A 17,257-nucleotide genomic window follows, 5' to 3' on the forward strand; every position below is an offset into this window, starting at 1 on the left:
AAATATCTCAGTCCTCTGTAGTACACTGTTCGTCGAGTAGTTTATGGTATTTGCTTTGCCAGTGTAAGATCTTCAGCATTCTTCGCATATGCCAACATCTAAATCTTGAAAATAAATAAACAGAATATAAATCAGAAACATTAGCAAACAAATCACAATTATTTTTAACCCAAGGAATCTAAATTTATGTTATTATTTTTAGTTGAGTAATTCATGCTTCTAGGCTTAAAAATGACTATGTATCACATTCTAACAGAGTGCTTCCCCACAAATATTTTGTATTGCACTATTTTACATATATACGTGATACAGATGCTGCCTGCTCTTGATCAAAAAGAAATTTGATGAGACTGGTTACTTCAGAATTTCCTTTGCTAGCCATCACCATTGTAGTGTTTATAGGAATTCATCTCTGAGAAGCAAAGATAAAGAAGCATTATCAAAATAGATCAGTCCTGGGACTACCAAATGAGAGTAGCAAAAATGTGGACAGACATTAGGTTTTTGCAAAGAGACTTACCTGTAGCTTTTTGCTAATATCTGATGTTTATCCTAATTAGTACACTGGGGAGATTTCTGCCATGCTTACCTGCATCCTTCTTCTGCCTACTGGCCTCATCTTACTCATTCTGCAACCTAGGCAATTCTTAGTTTAGTTTTTGAGCTCAGGCCAGTTCTCTAGTAGACCACAAAAGGTTTCTTTGCTTTTTAAGACTGAAGGCCTAGCTGGGCCACCCAAAGCATGCAGTGTTAAGATAGCTGCTATTCCCCATCCCTGATGGAATTTATAAGAAGTCGGACAAAGCATAGTAAAAACACATGTGTTTTTTCTCCCATTTACACCTTTTTCAGGCTGTCAACCTGCTGAATCTGAGGAGCTGTGGTCCATTAAAAATGAATTTATTTGCTCCAAAAGGGAATTATCATTAGACTTCAGCAGAAGTAGAGGATATCAGCTTTAAAGGAAAAGGGAGGGCAAAGCAAGAAAGGAGAGTAAGATGAATTGCTAATTTCCCTATTGCGAGCTTAGAGATTTTAAATGATACTTCAAAATATTTGTAAAGAAAGCAGTAGTTCCAGTCACAAATCACCCCCCTCCCAAATTGGAACAAATCATATTTTCTTATGTCTATATTCAAATTAGAATAATAGTTCAAAAGTCGTAATGACAGTGTAATGTTTAAAATAATGATATAAGTACTCCTTGACTTACAACTGGTAATTTAACTTTTCCAAAAGCTACTTATGATCTGTCCTCAAAGTGATGCCCCCCCCCCGGCAGTGATTGCATTTTGGACCTTGGCAACTGGCTCACATTTTGACTGGTTGTAGTATACCATGGTCACACGACCATGATTTGCAATGTTTTTGGCTGCTTTCTATCAAACAACACCCATTTGGAAGAATAAATTCACTTAACATAGTAATAACATATAAGAGTTGTTGTTAGTTGCGAAGTCGTGTCCGACCCATCGCGACCCCTGGACAACGTTCCTCCAGGTTTTCCTGTCCTCTACCATCTTCTGGAGTCCAAATATAAGAGTTGAATCCTCTAAGCAATTCTTTTAAACCAACTCCATTGGGATGGTGGTAGTACATCTGTTCTAGTGCTCCATGATCTCTCATTGGCTTCCAGTGCTGTCAACGGCTATCCTCCTGTGTCAGCTGTGGGGATTAAAAGTGAGAGGCACTGGGATCCAATGGTTCATGTCATTCCTAAGTGGTCAATTCCAATTGGTCTTGAGAAGGGGCAGGGAAGGATCCTGTCTGCAGTCCCTCATATTTAGGATGCTTCAAGGTTCAATGCTTTCCTTTATGCTTTTTAACATCAACATGAAACTACTGGTTGAGGTTATCCAGCATTTTGAGGTTCAGGAACATTAGTGTACCAATGATACCCAGCTTTACATCTCAACCCCAAGCCACATAGGTGAAGTTGCCAATGTATTAACCCAGTGTCTACAGGCTGTTCAGATATGGATGGGTGGAAAAGACTTCAGTTCAGTCCTGAGTGGCTGTGGCTGTTTGGCCTTGGACTACCAGGTCAGGAATGTTATCATATTTGGTTTTGGAAGAGGATGCTCTTCCCCATTCAAGACTGGTGCACAACTTGGCGTTCCTTTTGCGGCTGCTGCTAAAAGAGCAGTTGGCAGCTATGGTCAGGAAGACCTTTGCACAGGAGGTTCACCTAGTGTGCCAGTTGGGCAGTTTTCTCAAACTGGAGGCCTTTCAGACTGTTACTAATGGGTCACATCACAATTGGATTATTGCAGTGCACTTTATATGGGGTTGCCCTTGAAGACCATCTGATTCAAAAACCAGTGGCGAAAGTACTAATGGGTGCCTGTCTGCATGCTCATATGTCACCATTGCTGGGTGAGCTGCTTTGGTTACCAGTTGGCTCCAAAGTGCAATTCAAGATGCTAGTTGTTACCTATAAAGCCCTGTATTGCATAGGGCCTGGATATCTGATGGATTGGTTGTCTCCAAGAGTTTTTGCCCACCCAGTAAGTTGTGGCAGAGTGGTGGGTTCCTTCTATTAAACAGCATCATCAATACATGCCTTATTAGTCACAGCACCCACCCTCTGGAACAGCATCCCAGAGATAAGGATAGTGCCCCCTTTCTGGAAAGTTCTTAAAACCTGGCTTTGACCTGGGAATAATATATTTTTATTTGGTTGTTTTGAGGGACGGTTTTTGCTATTTTGTTTGATCTGTATTGTTTTTATATTGTTTTAATCTGGATTGTCTATGCAGTGTTACGTTTTACCTGTTTTATGGATTTTTTCATTTTGTACTTTACTCAGAATCCATTGGAATTAAGCGGCTATAATAACTTTGAACAATAAATTAAATAAACAAAGGAAAACTATACACACACAAACACACACACACACACACAAAAGATATGCAAGGTAAATGGACACAAATTAGGGCTTAAATTATGAATCTTTTGTTCTGGATCCTAAATCATCACCAGAACATAAAATAATTACATATTCTTTCAATTTTTTATACAGGTTAAAAGAGGTAATTTCTCAATACGAATAAAATATAAAACTGATGTTTTATTAAAGGATTAATGAAAAGTGATTAACTATATCCCTATATTCTTAGAGAACTCCCGCAAAATCCATTTGTTTGGCACCCTTGGTGCTCTTCTTGGGTTGAAATAAGTATGCCCTGTTTCATCATGCTTAGATTAAAATAGTACATAGGGAACAGCTAAAAATACAGAATCTAATGCAAACATTAAATGGTCTCATGCTGTTAGTCTGGCATACATTTTCATGAAGGGGATGCTTTATAAGCCTTTATTTATTAAGGAAAATATATATGGGTCAGGATTAATTAAAAAAACTTTTAATTGTTTTCTCTTTATAATTTTCACAGCAGTGCATAGTTAAATATTCATGATAATGTTGATGATACGCTAAAGGTCTGGAGTTTCAAAATCAACACAGGTTATTTAACCCTTTTCATCTGATGCACCATCAGAGATTTCCCCAGAAAATCCCAAAGCTCTGGAATAATTAAAAAAAAGTAATGAGGATTTAATTAATCCTTGAGATGCACTAAAATAGGACTACTGAGAACTCCCCCCTCCCTCCCCTTGTTTGGACATGGATTGAGAGTAGATCTGATGCCATTTTGGATGCTGTGATACATTGGAAAATGTATTCCGTAGCTGGAGGCAGTTTCATGGCACCATTCTGTGCCTGACAGATCTGCACGGAAGGTACCCATCATGACAGTTTCTAACAAAAACTCTCTCTCTTTTTTTTTTTTTTTTTGCATTCACCATCCTTTGCCAGGAGCCCGTTTTACATTCTTCTTCCTCTGGGGGTCTTTCTTTTTTCCTTCCCCTCATTTTTGTGCTGTATATTAGTGTTAGTGTTTCATCTTGCTTTTTTCCCCATGGTTTTTACACAGGGAAGGGCAGGAAGGAAACATGTTTCAAACATAAGCATGTTTGAAAAAAAAGTGGATTGCAAAGAATCACAGTGGGTAACAAATTGGAGCATTATAGAATCCAGGTGTGGCCAAAGGAAAAGTTAATCTATTTGACACACCTGCATTAAGCATTATCTCAAATTCAAGTTCCTGTTTAATTTTAGATCTTCACAGACATATTTATTAAGAGCTGCAATACAGTAAATTTCAGTGGAGTCGAGATTATTATCCAGTAAGAAGCAAAAACAGAAAGGATGCACTCTGACATTTTGATGTTTTTATGGTTGGATTTTTATTTTATTTTATTTTTGGGATGCACAATAACAAACTAAATTTCTGTTGTTTCACACTCTTGATTTACTTATACATTTTCATATTCCTCTATTATCTATATCCTGTCACTTCATCATCCATTTATTTTCATTTAATGCAGTGTTTCTTAACCTTGCCCACTTTAAGTTGTGCGGACTTTGACTCCCAGAATTCCTCAGCCAGCCAGGCTGGCTGGGGAATTCTGGGAGTTGAAGTCCACACATCTTAAAGTGGGCAAGGTTGAGAAACACTGATTTAATGCAACGTAAATTTATCTTTATGGAAGTCATGTGTACAATTTAGAGAATTTTTCTCTCACATTCCCCGCTCAGATTCCATCATCATGTAGTACTGACATTTGATAAAAGGACTCTTTTTCCTGACGTCTGTTTTCCATCTCTAAGTCAGATGCAAAGGAATAAAAATCCTAATCAAACTGCAATTCAAAAAGCACTTTCTAGTAGGACTGTTTTTGATCATAAAAGAGTATTCTATCCCGTTTTTCTTCTGAGGAGGGTTTACAACTGATCTGTTGCATAATAAATCTATTCACACTGTTATTTTGTATTTTTATACAGTTACTTTCTATTTTTATGTTCTTTCAAGGGGTTTTAATCCAAAGCAGAACTGTAGTAACATGAAAATCATTTTAAACTTTGCTTTTAAATCTGGTTTGTTTGAAAGGTCTCCAGCAAGGTTCCCAATTTGCTGACACTATGTAAAATTGCATTTTGCTGGCTTCTTTTTCTGGTTTATTTGAACAGGAGCAAAGTAATTATATGCAAATGTATGCAATGTATCTTTGCTTATCACTAACCCGCTATGAGACAGAAACAATTTCCACTATATAGATGTTACCCAAATGCTCTAGATGCATATAATCATTTATACAGTGATCATGCAGCAGTCAATGGAGTGATCAGTTGAAGTTTCTAAAGATTATTAATTCAGCAGCTTTGGGGCAACTGTGAAAAAGCCCATTTCTTATCAGAAGTTTCCCTTTGAGAAACAAAGTGGTTTTTGAGCAAGTTGATAAATCAGAAGACAGTCTACATAGATATGATCTCTTCTCTATAACTGTTCTCAGACTATACAAAGTACCCCTGGTGATGGGGTTTTATAGGATTAGGGAGAATTTATTTGAAATTCTCTATAAAGCTTAAGGAGCTCTCAAGGGCAAGATTCCATATAGTAAATTAGAATATTTGGAGAAGAGTAGAAACAAATGTTTCACTCGCAAAATCAAGGGAGATGAGGACAGTCATCATGATCAACATCAGTTGATACAAGCAGTTGTATTCTAATAGCGTCTTTCAATTTAATTTTGATTCTTAACCTTTCAAGGATTTAGAGACATGTATTATTGGGAATTCATTCACTTGTTTAGGATGTTGCCATATTAATTTTTGATCTGGTTACACCCAATGTTTGTCAAGGATAAAAGTTTTATTTTGCTGCTGCCATTTTTAAAAGAGATGTCGGAGTACCAAACTAGCTGTATTCTTGGAGAATCCCAATGTCAGTTTGGGCATTTGATAAATGTCAGCTTCAGGTTCTCAACCAACTTCATCTGGAAATTCAGTTAATTGCTAAATATATAGCCAAAAAAAGCTTATATACAGAAAGAAACAAATGGGCAGAGTGTATGCAGAGATAAAAGGCAACATTTTCATCAACTGCTTGGAAGAAGACAAGTTTGAATTAATCCCACCCTGTTGGTTTTCCGTAAGTTACTTAAGACCTGGCTTTTCCGGCAGGCCTGGGGTTTATAAAATCTGACCCCTGGATGACTGTTCTTGTACTGTTTGTTTTGTTATGTTTTATGTGTTTTTATTGTTAGCCGCCCAGAGTCCTCCGGGAGTGGGGCGGCTTATAAATTTTAAAAATAAAAATAAAATAAATAATCATATTGACACAATAAAAAACTAAAATCAGATCTCTAGGCAAAAAATGTAGGAGCTGGTTACTGGGCTTTTTCCTTCGATAAACCTTTTCATTTCCCCATAGATGAATTTGTTTACTTCAGAAACAATATTTTTGTTATTGTTGCTTAGTAAGGAGAACAACTGGCTTATACTCTGATTTAGTACAATTGCTAACAATAAGACATCTCAAGGGAAAATTTCTGTATATTTTTTTATTAGGAAGCTGAAGCCTCAGCCTCGGACTTCAGTGAGAAACAAATCAGAATCATTCTTTTGTTGAAAAAAATTGTGTGTATCTCTCTTTCTTTGTGTGTATTTCTTATCAGTCTGTTTGGTCCTGTTGAGTCTTTTGTACCCAGGACAATTCTTTCACTGTGAAAATTAACTTTATATTATAGCACACAATTTGTTTTCAAAGTTTTCCTAATTCAAGCCTTGATCTTTTCTAAAGTAGAATTTTGGGAAAACCTCTGGCAAAAATTCTGAAGAGCTGTTGTTATTTAATGTAAATAATTCTTAAGATGATCTGAGTTGGCATAAGGCAGATAACTTGTGTTCCCAAAAATATGGCTTCTTTTGATTGTTAATTGTTGCTCGATTGTTTCTATTAATATTGGACGTATTTGAAGATTCTCAGGTGATCCTCCTCACCCCGAATAGTCTTAGCACATTTTTTTGCATTCTAAGGACAACAACCTCATAATAGATCCTATGGTTTCCTCAGTGCAAGATTAGCTTTTGGGGGAGGGGAGAGGAGTTCCACGCAGTTACTGTAGAAAATGAGCTCATCTTGTATACATTTCAGTGCTGCCTAGGTATACTTAATAATTGTTCACGGAACACAAAATGTTATTTTTCTTTTTCCTTGTCAGCCACTTTCAAAATTACTATTCAGAATTCTTATCACACACTCCCAACTGACTTCATTGGCAATACAAGTGGAAGCCCTCATTTTTCACATGATTTTTCTCCCCTGGGTTTCTCAGTATGTGCGAAGCATACTCAGAGCTGATCTTTATTTAAATCTGTTGGCGACATAGCTAGACTTTATCTTTTAACCTATACTCCTCCAGAAACTTTAACATTCCTTTCTTTCTTCTTCCTTCCTTCCTTCCTTGCATTTTTACTCTTTTCTGGCTTCATGATGAATCCTTGCATTTTGCTTTTACTCTCTGGTTCCCAAGATTAGTTGTACATTCAAATTACTGCCAGCAGCCTGCTAATTCAATTGCTTTGAACCTGTCTTGTCCATTAATCTATCTTCATTTTGAATTCAGAATAAATATCTCTCTCGCTCAACTTACTGGATAGGCAGAAACAAATGTGGCACAGTTAATGATTATTTAGAGGAGCCAAGAATCTCCCTGCCATCTTAGCTAGCAGGCACTGAGCAAACAGAGAAGTACATTCAAATTCAAAAATTTCTTCACTCTGAATGAGTTTTGGTTTAGGAGGGAACCAGTCCATCCTTTCCATTCCATAGACATTGTTTGTTTGTTTGCTTGTTTGTTCAATTTAAAAGTCACCTTAATTTTCCAAACAATTCTGCACAATGCTTTGGCAAATTATTAGGCAGTTTACCGTGTATTGTAGATTTGATTGTCTGTTTTCAGTTACCTTTATCTTTAGATTCACTATACTTTGTAGATTAGAGAGATCCTAGCAAGGAAGCATCCTTTCATCCTTCTCTAGCATACTTGCTAGGAAGTTGGAAGATATTCAAACAGACTCCTTGCCCCTTTGGTTTTCTAGAAATAATATTTCATTTTGTTTTGTTGGTCATGACAGTGTACCTAAACCAGGTAGACAGCACTGTGATAAAGCTGATACAACCTGAAACGGGCATCTAGCGAGTAGATGTCCTTGAAAAGGTACACTCTTTTTAAGTCTGATTTAAATCAGAAACTCTTCAGCAATACAATGCTATTGCTGATTTTTATGGTTTTCTGTAATCAGTCAAGAGCAGTTATAGTTTTCCTGAACATTTGCTAACACTCTGCTAGAGATCAGAAGAAGCTGAAGAAATACATTCAGTGGGAAGGGGTTTTCTAATCAAACTCTAAAGTATCACAATGCAGTACATTGTTGGGGAAAAGGAAATTGGCATTTCTGTTATCAAAAACAATTTACTTTTGGATCATTTTGGCAATCAGGAAATAGTAAGTTAAGGATCCCCAGTTTAACTATATGCTACTTTTAAAAAAAATATAAACTCTTTTGTGCATCGCTCTACAGTTTACTTGGCATCATTAAGCAAGATTCGTATGAGGAAAATTTGGATTTTTCTTCCCAAACTATCATCTGGGGGAATCTGTCTAATCCTTCCCCCAATTCCAATTTATCAATGATAGATGATATTAATTTTGAGGCTTAAACAAGAAGAAAATAAAAAAGGAGGAGATATACTTAAATATCATTGCTGCTATATGTAGATGAGGTTTTTGTCCTATCAGAAAGAGAATTGGTTGAGAGATTTAGCCACTTAACTTAATAGCACAGCTGGTGGAACTCCAGGGGGTCTTGGTTAAAGCTTTAGTTGGGTTGTTATTTTCTGCCTTCACCAAAGCAATTCAGTTTGTGAAGAGGAATGAATAAACAAAGACCAAACACAGAATAGAGGATTTTAAAATATATAAGCAGTAGAACAAACATCTCTACTCTCAGCAAATTTGGCATTCTTTTCAGTAGAAGACGAATGTGCAAAAATGACAAGCTGTGTGAGTTATTTCACCAAAGAAGCATTTTTAAAGCATCTTTCCTTGAATTTATGCAAAAAGCTGTGTCAGCAAGATGCAAATCTTAGCAGTCATTATTTCAATGTTCAGGGTGCTAAACAAAAAGTTTGTTATTGTAGCCCAGTGAATTTTTATTGGTTTACTACTACCCAAAAATGCCCACTAGAACAGCTTGACATTTATGTTAGCTAATAAAATTGCTTGCCCAAAATCCTTAATTTCTGAGGCTGCTGTACCAGCAAAAATAAAATAACTGGAAAGCAAAGAGGGAGAGAGGGGGGCAGGGGAAGGTGTCAGTAAGGTTGAAAGCGATGAGTCAGGGTTTGCATTGACCTGGTTTTTCTTCTCATATAGACACTCCGTGGTTTTAAAATTCAGAATTTGACATTTTGTAAAGTGGTTGATGGTATACTATTAGGGACTAGTTGAGACCACCTGCCTTCATTTTCCACTGCTATTTGGATTCTCTTCCAATTGATTTTATAATATACCTTCTATCTATCTATCCAGTGAGGCAAGTGCTCTATTAATGCAAAATGTTTAAAGATAGTGTTTTGCTAATGATCTAATCTGTCTTACATAAATATCATTTAAGTTACTTTATATTCTGAGAGGATAAAAGTTACTTTATATTCTGAGAGGATAAACTCCTTTGAAAGTTTGAAACTACAGTATTTCACAACTGGCCAATCCATCTGAACTTGCTTTTAGAATGGCTTTTTGTCCTGTGATAGTTAAGCTTTCAACATTTAAGCCAATAGATCTTTTGAATCAAAACTCATTGCTGTTGAAGCACCCTGTGTCTGTTATCAGTATCTTCTTATTCACCAGATTGTTCAGATTTGATTACTGTTAAATTACATTTAATAACAGTGTGCATGCTGGAATGTATTTATCAACCTCATGTTTGATTTTGCTAGTCCAAGAATTATGTGCCAAGAGGTTCAGTAGAAAATGAAAAATTGTCACTGAAACATGTAAAATATTATATTTGTAAGGGATTGTGACTGTAGTTGGCAGATCAAAATAGCATTTATGTTCAAATAAATGTTCCTTAGCAAGGAATGTATATGTGAAATATTAGGACTTTTAATTATTCAGAATGTTGTCAAGAAAAGTATATAAACAACTGATTTATACAGAGAGAGTGACAAATTTGTGAAATATAACTCTTTATTAGGATTAAAACACAATATTACTAAAACATTAAGATAATCCTGCTTTTGGACACAATAGTTCTAGCGGCTTCTATGACTTTCCTTTCTTAATTCTCCAAGTGTTCATGTTTTGTTTAAGGCATGTGTGAAAAATAGCTTTCTCAAAACAGGATTAGGATGGGAGTATTAAAACTTCTATACTAATGATCTGATAGTGGAGGAGTTTTCTGTAACCTTATTATTGTAGACAGATCACTTTCTGTCTGTGCTGTTTAGATTAGCATATATACCCCTGTATAGGTAGAGGAAAAGTGAAAATGGTCTGCTTCAGGTACAGGATGGATCTAAAAGATTTCCTGAATATACTTGAGGAATTTCCCCAGTTGTCTGTTAACAGTTCTGTTGAAGACCAGGCCAATTTGCGGAACACAGAGATGGCCCTAACAGTTGGCACTAGTGCTCCTAAGTACATCTAGTTATAGCAGAACTCAAGAGGCATCTTGATGTATTAGCAAGCTGAGTGTAAAGAAATTAGTAAGGAAAGCGCTATAGTGGAGGAATGTAACATAATTGATAATGTAGAGAAGGGGTGTCAAACTGCCGGCCCGTGGGCCGGTTTCATCATACTGAAGCCGCGCCCACCCCATTGCCGGCAATGCAAAAAGAATTGCGATACGTCGCGGCAGGTCACATCACGTGGTGAGTTTGACACCCGTGATGTAGGGGGAAATGCAAATGAAGGAATTCTCAGGAAGGATTAAATCAAACATGGAGTTGGGATACTTTAAATGGCCTGGCTGAAAAAGAAAACAGTACTAGTGACAGCAATTAAACAGGGCAAATTTCTTAACCTGTGTCTGCAGTGAACAGGGTAGTGATGCTTTTTCACACTGTATGGCATCTCCACCAAGATATTGGAGGATAGAATCCAGAAATGTTGGAACAATTTTCAACATATTTTTCAAATGAAGTTGATTAGATTTGCAGGAGTTTTATTTCCAGTGCTGAGAGAGGCCATAGGGTACCTTGATAGATAACTTTGATAACTACTTATCCTGTTCATATAGAATTCTTTGCAGCTTTTATTTGTTGACATTGACAGACTATGTGTAGAGCTAAAGTCCACCTTATGGTTGCTCAAACTTTACCCTTAAATTGGCCAGGTTTTAACTTAACCCCATGGCCATTGAAGGAATTATTCAGTGTGTGCTTGATTTTTAAAAAAGGTCCTGTCTGACTACTCTTAAATAATTCTTTTCTTGGATATGGTGATTGAGAAAGTGGTACATCTTTATCCACACAATGATGTAGATTTTGTTAGTATGACCCTGCTAGCTTTCCAGGATTTCTCAGCAATTTTAATGCCATCAAGTAGGATATCTTTCTGAGACATCAGTGGGTTTGGATCTAAAGACACTTTCCCCATGGTTTTAGTCCTTCCTACCTAAAAAAGGGTAACGGGGCACTATAGTTTGACACTTGCATCATAGGCATGTGATGTCCCAGAGGATTCTCTTTTATCTTCTGTGATGTTTAACATCGAAAGGAAATAAGGGTATTCATTTGAAGCTTTGAAATGTGATTGCATCAAAATCCTGATGGCAAACAATGTCACAATTCTGTTTCACCCGACCCAAGAAAGTAGTCTTGAATGTTGCCTAATCTTATGATGATCTAGATCAGAGGTGTCAAACTCGCAACGTCACGTGACATGTCGCAACATATTGTGACTTTTTTTTCCATTGCCGGCAATGGGGTGGGCGTGGTTTTGCTATGACGTGTCTGGCCTGTGGGCCGGTAGTTGACACCTCTAATCTAGATCAAGGAACTGAAATTAAATCCAGGGAAGTCAAATATAATATTGATAAGGCTTGAACTGGAATCAGTTTGAGATGGGATTGCACTTTTCAGAATCAGCAGGTTCACAGTCTGGGAGCCCTTTTTGCTTCCTTTCTGTTATTGAAATAGTGCCTGTCCTCTAGAACACTTCATTACCGAAGGTTCATCTGTCATGTACATGGAACATTAGCTTCACCTATAAGGCTTCCAGGCTGTGGAATACACTCCCCAAGGAGGTGTGTTTGGCCCCTTCTTTCCCTGTATTTAGGAAAGTCACAGCAGCATGACATTTTCCTAAAGCTTTTAACTGATATTTATTTCAATGCTATAGTACTGATGTTGGGTTTAAACTTTGATTCTGGTTATATTGCTTTTATAGTTATGGTTTGTATGTGGTACTTTTTAAAATTTGTGTAAGTCATATTGAGGATACAGATAGAATGAAAAGGGAACTATAAATTCAGTAATAAATGAAGCCAATAGTGAGATGGAGACATCAGACCAAATGCATTTTTTCCTACTGACAATGCATCGACTCATTCATAACTGATATAAAAATATCACCAGAATATATATTATTTAATCTGTCAGACCAGAGTGTTTGTGTGCATTACATTTGATGGGTGATAGATTGAATAAACTCAAATGGCCAAAAGTATTTTCAGAGTTGAGGAGAACTCTATATAATTTTTCTGTGGTAAATTACAGTATTTGGCTAAAATATAAAATTAATATTCATATTTCTTAACATTAACCAAAGATCTTTGGGTGTTTTTTGTTGCTAGCTGCACCACATTTAAAGTAGGGGTGAGCATCATTTTTTGAGCTGGAGTATTCACAGATCTTGTATTATGATAGGATGACATAAGCAGGCAAAACTAGTACTTGTGACATGATGCAAAGGTCTACTCAAATTCATATTAACAATTCATATGGTCATAGCAAAACCATGATCATCTCCATATGTTAATATATGATTGAGATTCACCTTTTAATCATGCCCTGAGCATTCCTGAAGCAGATAATTATATTTTTTGTAATAACAGTGCACTCAACTCCCAAAATAGAGAATAGGGCAATAATGGCAGCCTTTTGTGTTACAGAGGCAGAAAATGAACAACGGATGCCAGAAGAATTGTAGGAATGTCTATTGTGTTATCTTCTGAAAGACTGTCATATTCCTCATATTAGGTTAGAAGGGATTTGCAAAAAAAGTATGTTTGAGAAATTGCTATTAAGTATAATTAGAATTTTCTGTCTTATCTAATTTTATTTTAATATTTATTAATCATCTTTGTATACCATTATAGATGTGATAAAGTCCAAACCACAGCATTACTACTGTAGTTATAATGCCATGTTTAGCTACTTTGGACTCCAAGATTTAAATACTTCTATAACTCTAGCTGCAACTCTAATGTCATGAGATACAAAAGAAAGTACTGACAATTTTAAAATTTACCTTGTTAAGTTATTAATATGGAGGTCCCTAATTTTTCTCTTTGTCATGTCTATTTAACTTTAGGTTTTATGACAGGCATTCAAAGAAACCCTCAGTTGTCACAATATGCATCTCAGCAGACTGGACCTTCTATGTCACCTCATCCTTCACCTGGAGGTCAAATGCATTCTGGAATCGGGACCTTTCCACAAAGTAATTCAAGTGGTACTTATGGAACTCAGATGAGCCAGTATGGACCACAAGGTAAAATATTTAACATAGGAAATTTCCTGGGTTTAATCAGTTTTGTTGATTTATTCAGTAGAAAAATGAGTTACAGGCAGTCCTTTTCTTACAACAGTTCATTTGATGGCCTTTCAAAGTTACAATAGTACTGAAAAAAGTGACTTATAACCATTTTTCACATTTAACGATCATTGCAGCATCCCCATGATCACGTGATCAAAATTCGGATTCTTGGCAACTGATTCATATTTATGATGTTTGCAGTGACCTGGAGTAATGTGGTCACCTTTTGTGACTTTCTGACAAGCAAAGTCAATGGGGAAGCCACATTGACTTAACAACTGGATTACTAACTTAACAAATTGCAGTGATTCACTTAACAACTGTGACAACAAAGGTCATAAAAAGGGGCAAAATTCACTTAATTGACTCGTTTAGCAACAGAAATTTTGGGCTCAGTTATCATAAGTTGAGGACTACCTGCATATGCCAGAGATAGTGGTCATATCTTTATATATATATATATATATATATATATATATATATATATATATATATATATATATATATATATATATATATATCTAACTTTTTTATTTTTGACCATGTTGGAAAATAATGGTTTAAAATATGCTTAGCTTTTCCATTTTTCCCTTTAAAATCCTAGCAAAATGCAATAAAATGTATTTTTGAGAATGCCCTTTCATTTTCCCTGCAATATCATTATTGAAAATGCTAGCAGAAAGGAGTACTAATATGTACTTCCTACCCCAACTTTTGTTTATTAAAAGCTGATTGGAAATACCTCAGAAATTGCATATTTTGAGTTGAGGCAAAATGTTTTCCTCTCCTTTTTGGGAAAAATGATCATAGATCATAGATCAATACAATTGCCTATCTTAATAAAGTCACCTAACGTAAATATCTCTCACAGGAGAACCTCAGGGGATGGGGAAAGAACAAGTTCATAAGTCTTTCCTTATTCTTATCTAATGTTTATGGCCTGATGTAAGATGTAGGAATAATTTGGGGCGGGTTTTGGCATCTACCACAGATATTTTCAGGATCTCAGCATCTCTAGTTTGATACTGACTCCCATACAATCTGCCCTCAGAAGTTACAATTTCATGCTGCTTGATATTGCCCTGAAGATAATTGCAACACAGATAGCTTGCAGTTGCTCCAACAGTAGATCCACTAGAGTGACAGGAGTGTAACCTACAACAGGTTGTGGTCCAGAAACAAAATGCTTCTTTGACAGACATAGAAACAAAATCAGGTAGAACTAAAACTGCTACTTCAATCTGTTTACAGTACCATTTTGCTCCAGATGATTTTTTGTAAAACCATTCCTGTTGGAAAAACTGTTTAGTGATTATATACATAGAAGATCCAAGTAGTTTTGTGATAAATTCTTATTAATCTTCCACAATCAACAGTAGTTTTCACATTTTGCATAAAAAAATTTATTCTAGAGAACTTATGTATATATCTTATGGTGGATCTGCCCTCAGTAGATAAGAAATTGGGGGGGGACATTTTCATTGTATTATTATGCATTTCACAGTTATATGTGTAAGATACCAGTTCAGACTCATCAAGTTAAGGATGTTACTGTTTTGGGATATATTATATCATGCATATATCTGAGAGCTATTGTATGATCAGTGTTTAGTTTAGCTCTTAATATGTGAATACAAAAATTGGCAACGATACAACTCAATCTTCCAAAATGTGCCTAATTTTTCTTATAGTGCAATAGCCACTAATGCAACTTAAGAGCTAGGCCTGGCTTCCATGTGACAATAACAACCAGCAAACTGAATGAGGACCATTCTTTTGAAACCATTTTTTAAATTTATTTCTGGCACAGATGGTTCAATTTACTCAGTTCATTGGCGATTGAAAAAAAAATATATTGTGCTTTGGCTTCTCAGCAAGCAGCAGTTCCTGACTGACTTAGACTTGGAACTAAGCAGGACTGGATCCAATTACTATTTGGAAGAGAGATCTCTTGGGAATATCAAAGCTATAGGCTAGCCTGGGAAGCTGAAAAAGAATCCCAGAAGGTAGTGACAAACCCTTCTATACTGTTATTAAGGGAAAATATATGACTATCTCCACAAAGTCACTATGAATCAAGCTCAGTTTGAAGAAGCCTTGCAGTGATTCTGCAGCTTTCATTTACCTTGCCATCATAAATTAGATCATTTTTTGTGTGCGAATCAGGGTGATGCCAGCTTATTTTTACCCTAACATACGATGGAATATTCTGAACAATTACTATAACATAATCTTATAAAGCTAAGAGAGTGGGCTGCCTGAAATTGTATTGTAAGTAATCTATTATACAATGAAGCAGCCATATGCTCAGCTCACCATTTTTCAGTTCCGTTGTTGAATGTTATATTCCGCAGCTTTTCATTGCTATCTGCCCAACTTTAAATGTGTTTTCTGTCCCCTGATTTTCATCATATCAACTTTACTAGAATAAAGCTGCTCTCTGTTGTTAGCATATATAATATGAAGGAGATTGACTGACATAGTTCAGTGAAATGGTGTGATATACCTGATTGCAATGGAGTTCAAGAACATTAAACAGATTAGAAAGTCAGTTATTATCATTTATTAAACTTTTGTGTCACCCAGTTCTCAACTATGGGTGGCTCACAACAATCAAAGGAAGTACTTTGCAATAAAATCAATAATATATAATCTAAACTACTGAAACAGTTATCTTAAAATAACAAAAAGATCATTGGATTCCTTCTGAAAACTTTAGTGCTTTTCTATAGAAATACAATTAGATCATGTTCTTTAATTTTATCTACTATAAATTTCATAAACTTCATTAACTTTGATATGATGAATATAGACATGGATAAAATTAGCAACATAATAGCTTCAGTCACACCAGACTAATAAATTCTTGCAAGTTGCAAACAACCATTGCAGCTGTTTACAAGAATCATGACAACATTGCAGTTTTCACCTTAAAATGTTTCAGAAGAACTGGAGCTGTCTTTAGGTTAGAATGTTATTTTAGAGCCCAGTGCAAAATATTAAGGAAGGGTGGACATGTTCCAAACTATTGGCGGAAATGCCCATTGCTTTATAGCAGTCAGAGCTGATTTGTAGCTTCATGTGAGGATTTTATAAACAAACAAATAAATAAAATATTTCAGTCTGAACTTTTGAAGATCCTTTGACTGCCATATTGGTCAAAGCTCTTTTTTATTGTTTTTAAAGCAAGGGTTCTTTAAAAGTTCTGTCATCTTATATACTGAGTCAAGGAGATAGCTTGGACTAGCTGAAGCCAGTATATAAAGAAAGTTTTGTTGAATACTGAAAAAAATGAAGGAATATAAATGAATGAATATTAAATCTGAAATACTGAATGCTCCAAAAGAAGTCCTTTTAAATAACCTCTGAATGAAGGTTGTGATGAACTAAGAAGAACTATACAGATAGTCCTCAAATTATAACTCTTCATTTAACAACCATTACAACGGCCTCAGAAAAAGTGATCTATAACCCAACGTTGAAGACTGTCACACCACCTGGCCTGTATTTACAATAGTTGCAACATCTTGCAGTCATGTGATCATTGTAATCTACTCAGCAGGCTTCCAAAAGCAAAGTTAAT

General features: G+C 35.8%; 1 protein-coding gene across 5 annotated transcripts in view; it reads left to right on the forward strand.

Annotated features, from left to right (window-relative positions):
- Positions 1–17,257, forward strand: part of ARID1B (AT-rich interaction domain 1B) — a 403,965-nt gene that overhangs the window by 308,043 nt on the left and 78,665 nt on the right. For all 5 annotated transcript variants that reach the window (XM_039358272.1, XM_039358273.1, XM_039358275.1 and 2 more), the window contains exon 8: positions 13,450–13,629. In XM_039358272.1, the coding sequence (XP_039214206.1) occupies positions 13,450–13,629 (180 nt within the window). The remainder of the gene's footprint in view (positions 1–13,449; positions 13,630–17,257) is intronic.

This window comes from Crotalus tigris, unplaced genomic scaffold (assembly GCF_016545835.1).
Source record: "Crotalus tigris isolate CLP2741 ecotype Arizona unplaced genomic scaffold, ASM1654583v1 scf7180000019007.31208882:3723066, whole genome shotgun sequence".
NCBI lineage: Eukaryota > Metazoa > Chordata > Lepidosauria > Squamata > Viperidae > Crotalus > Crotalus tigris.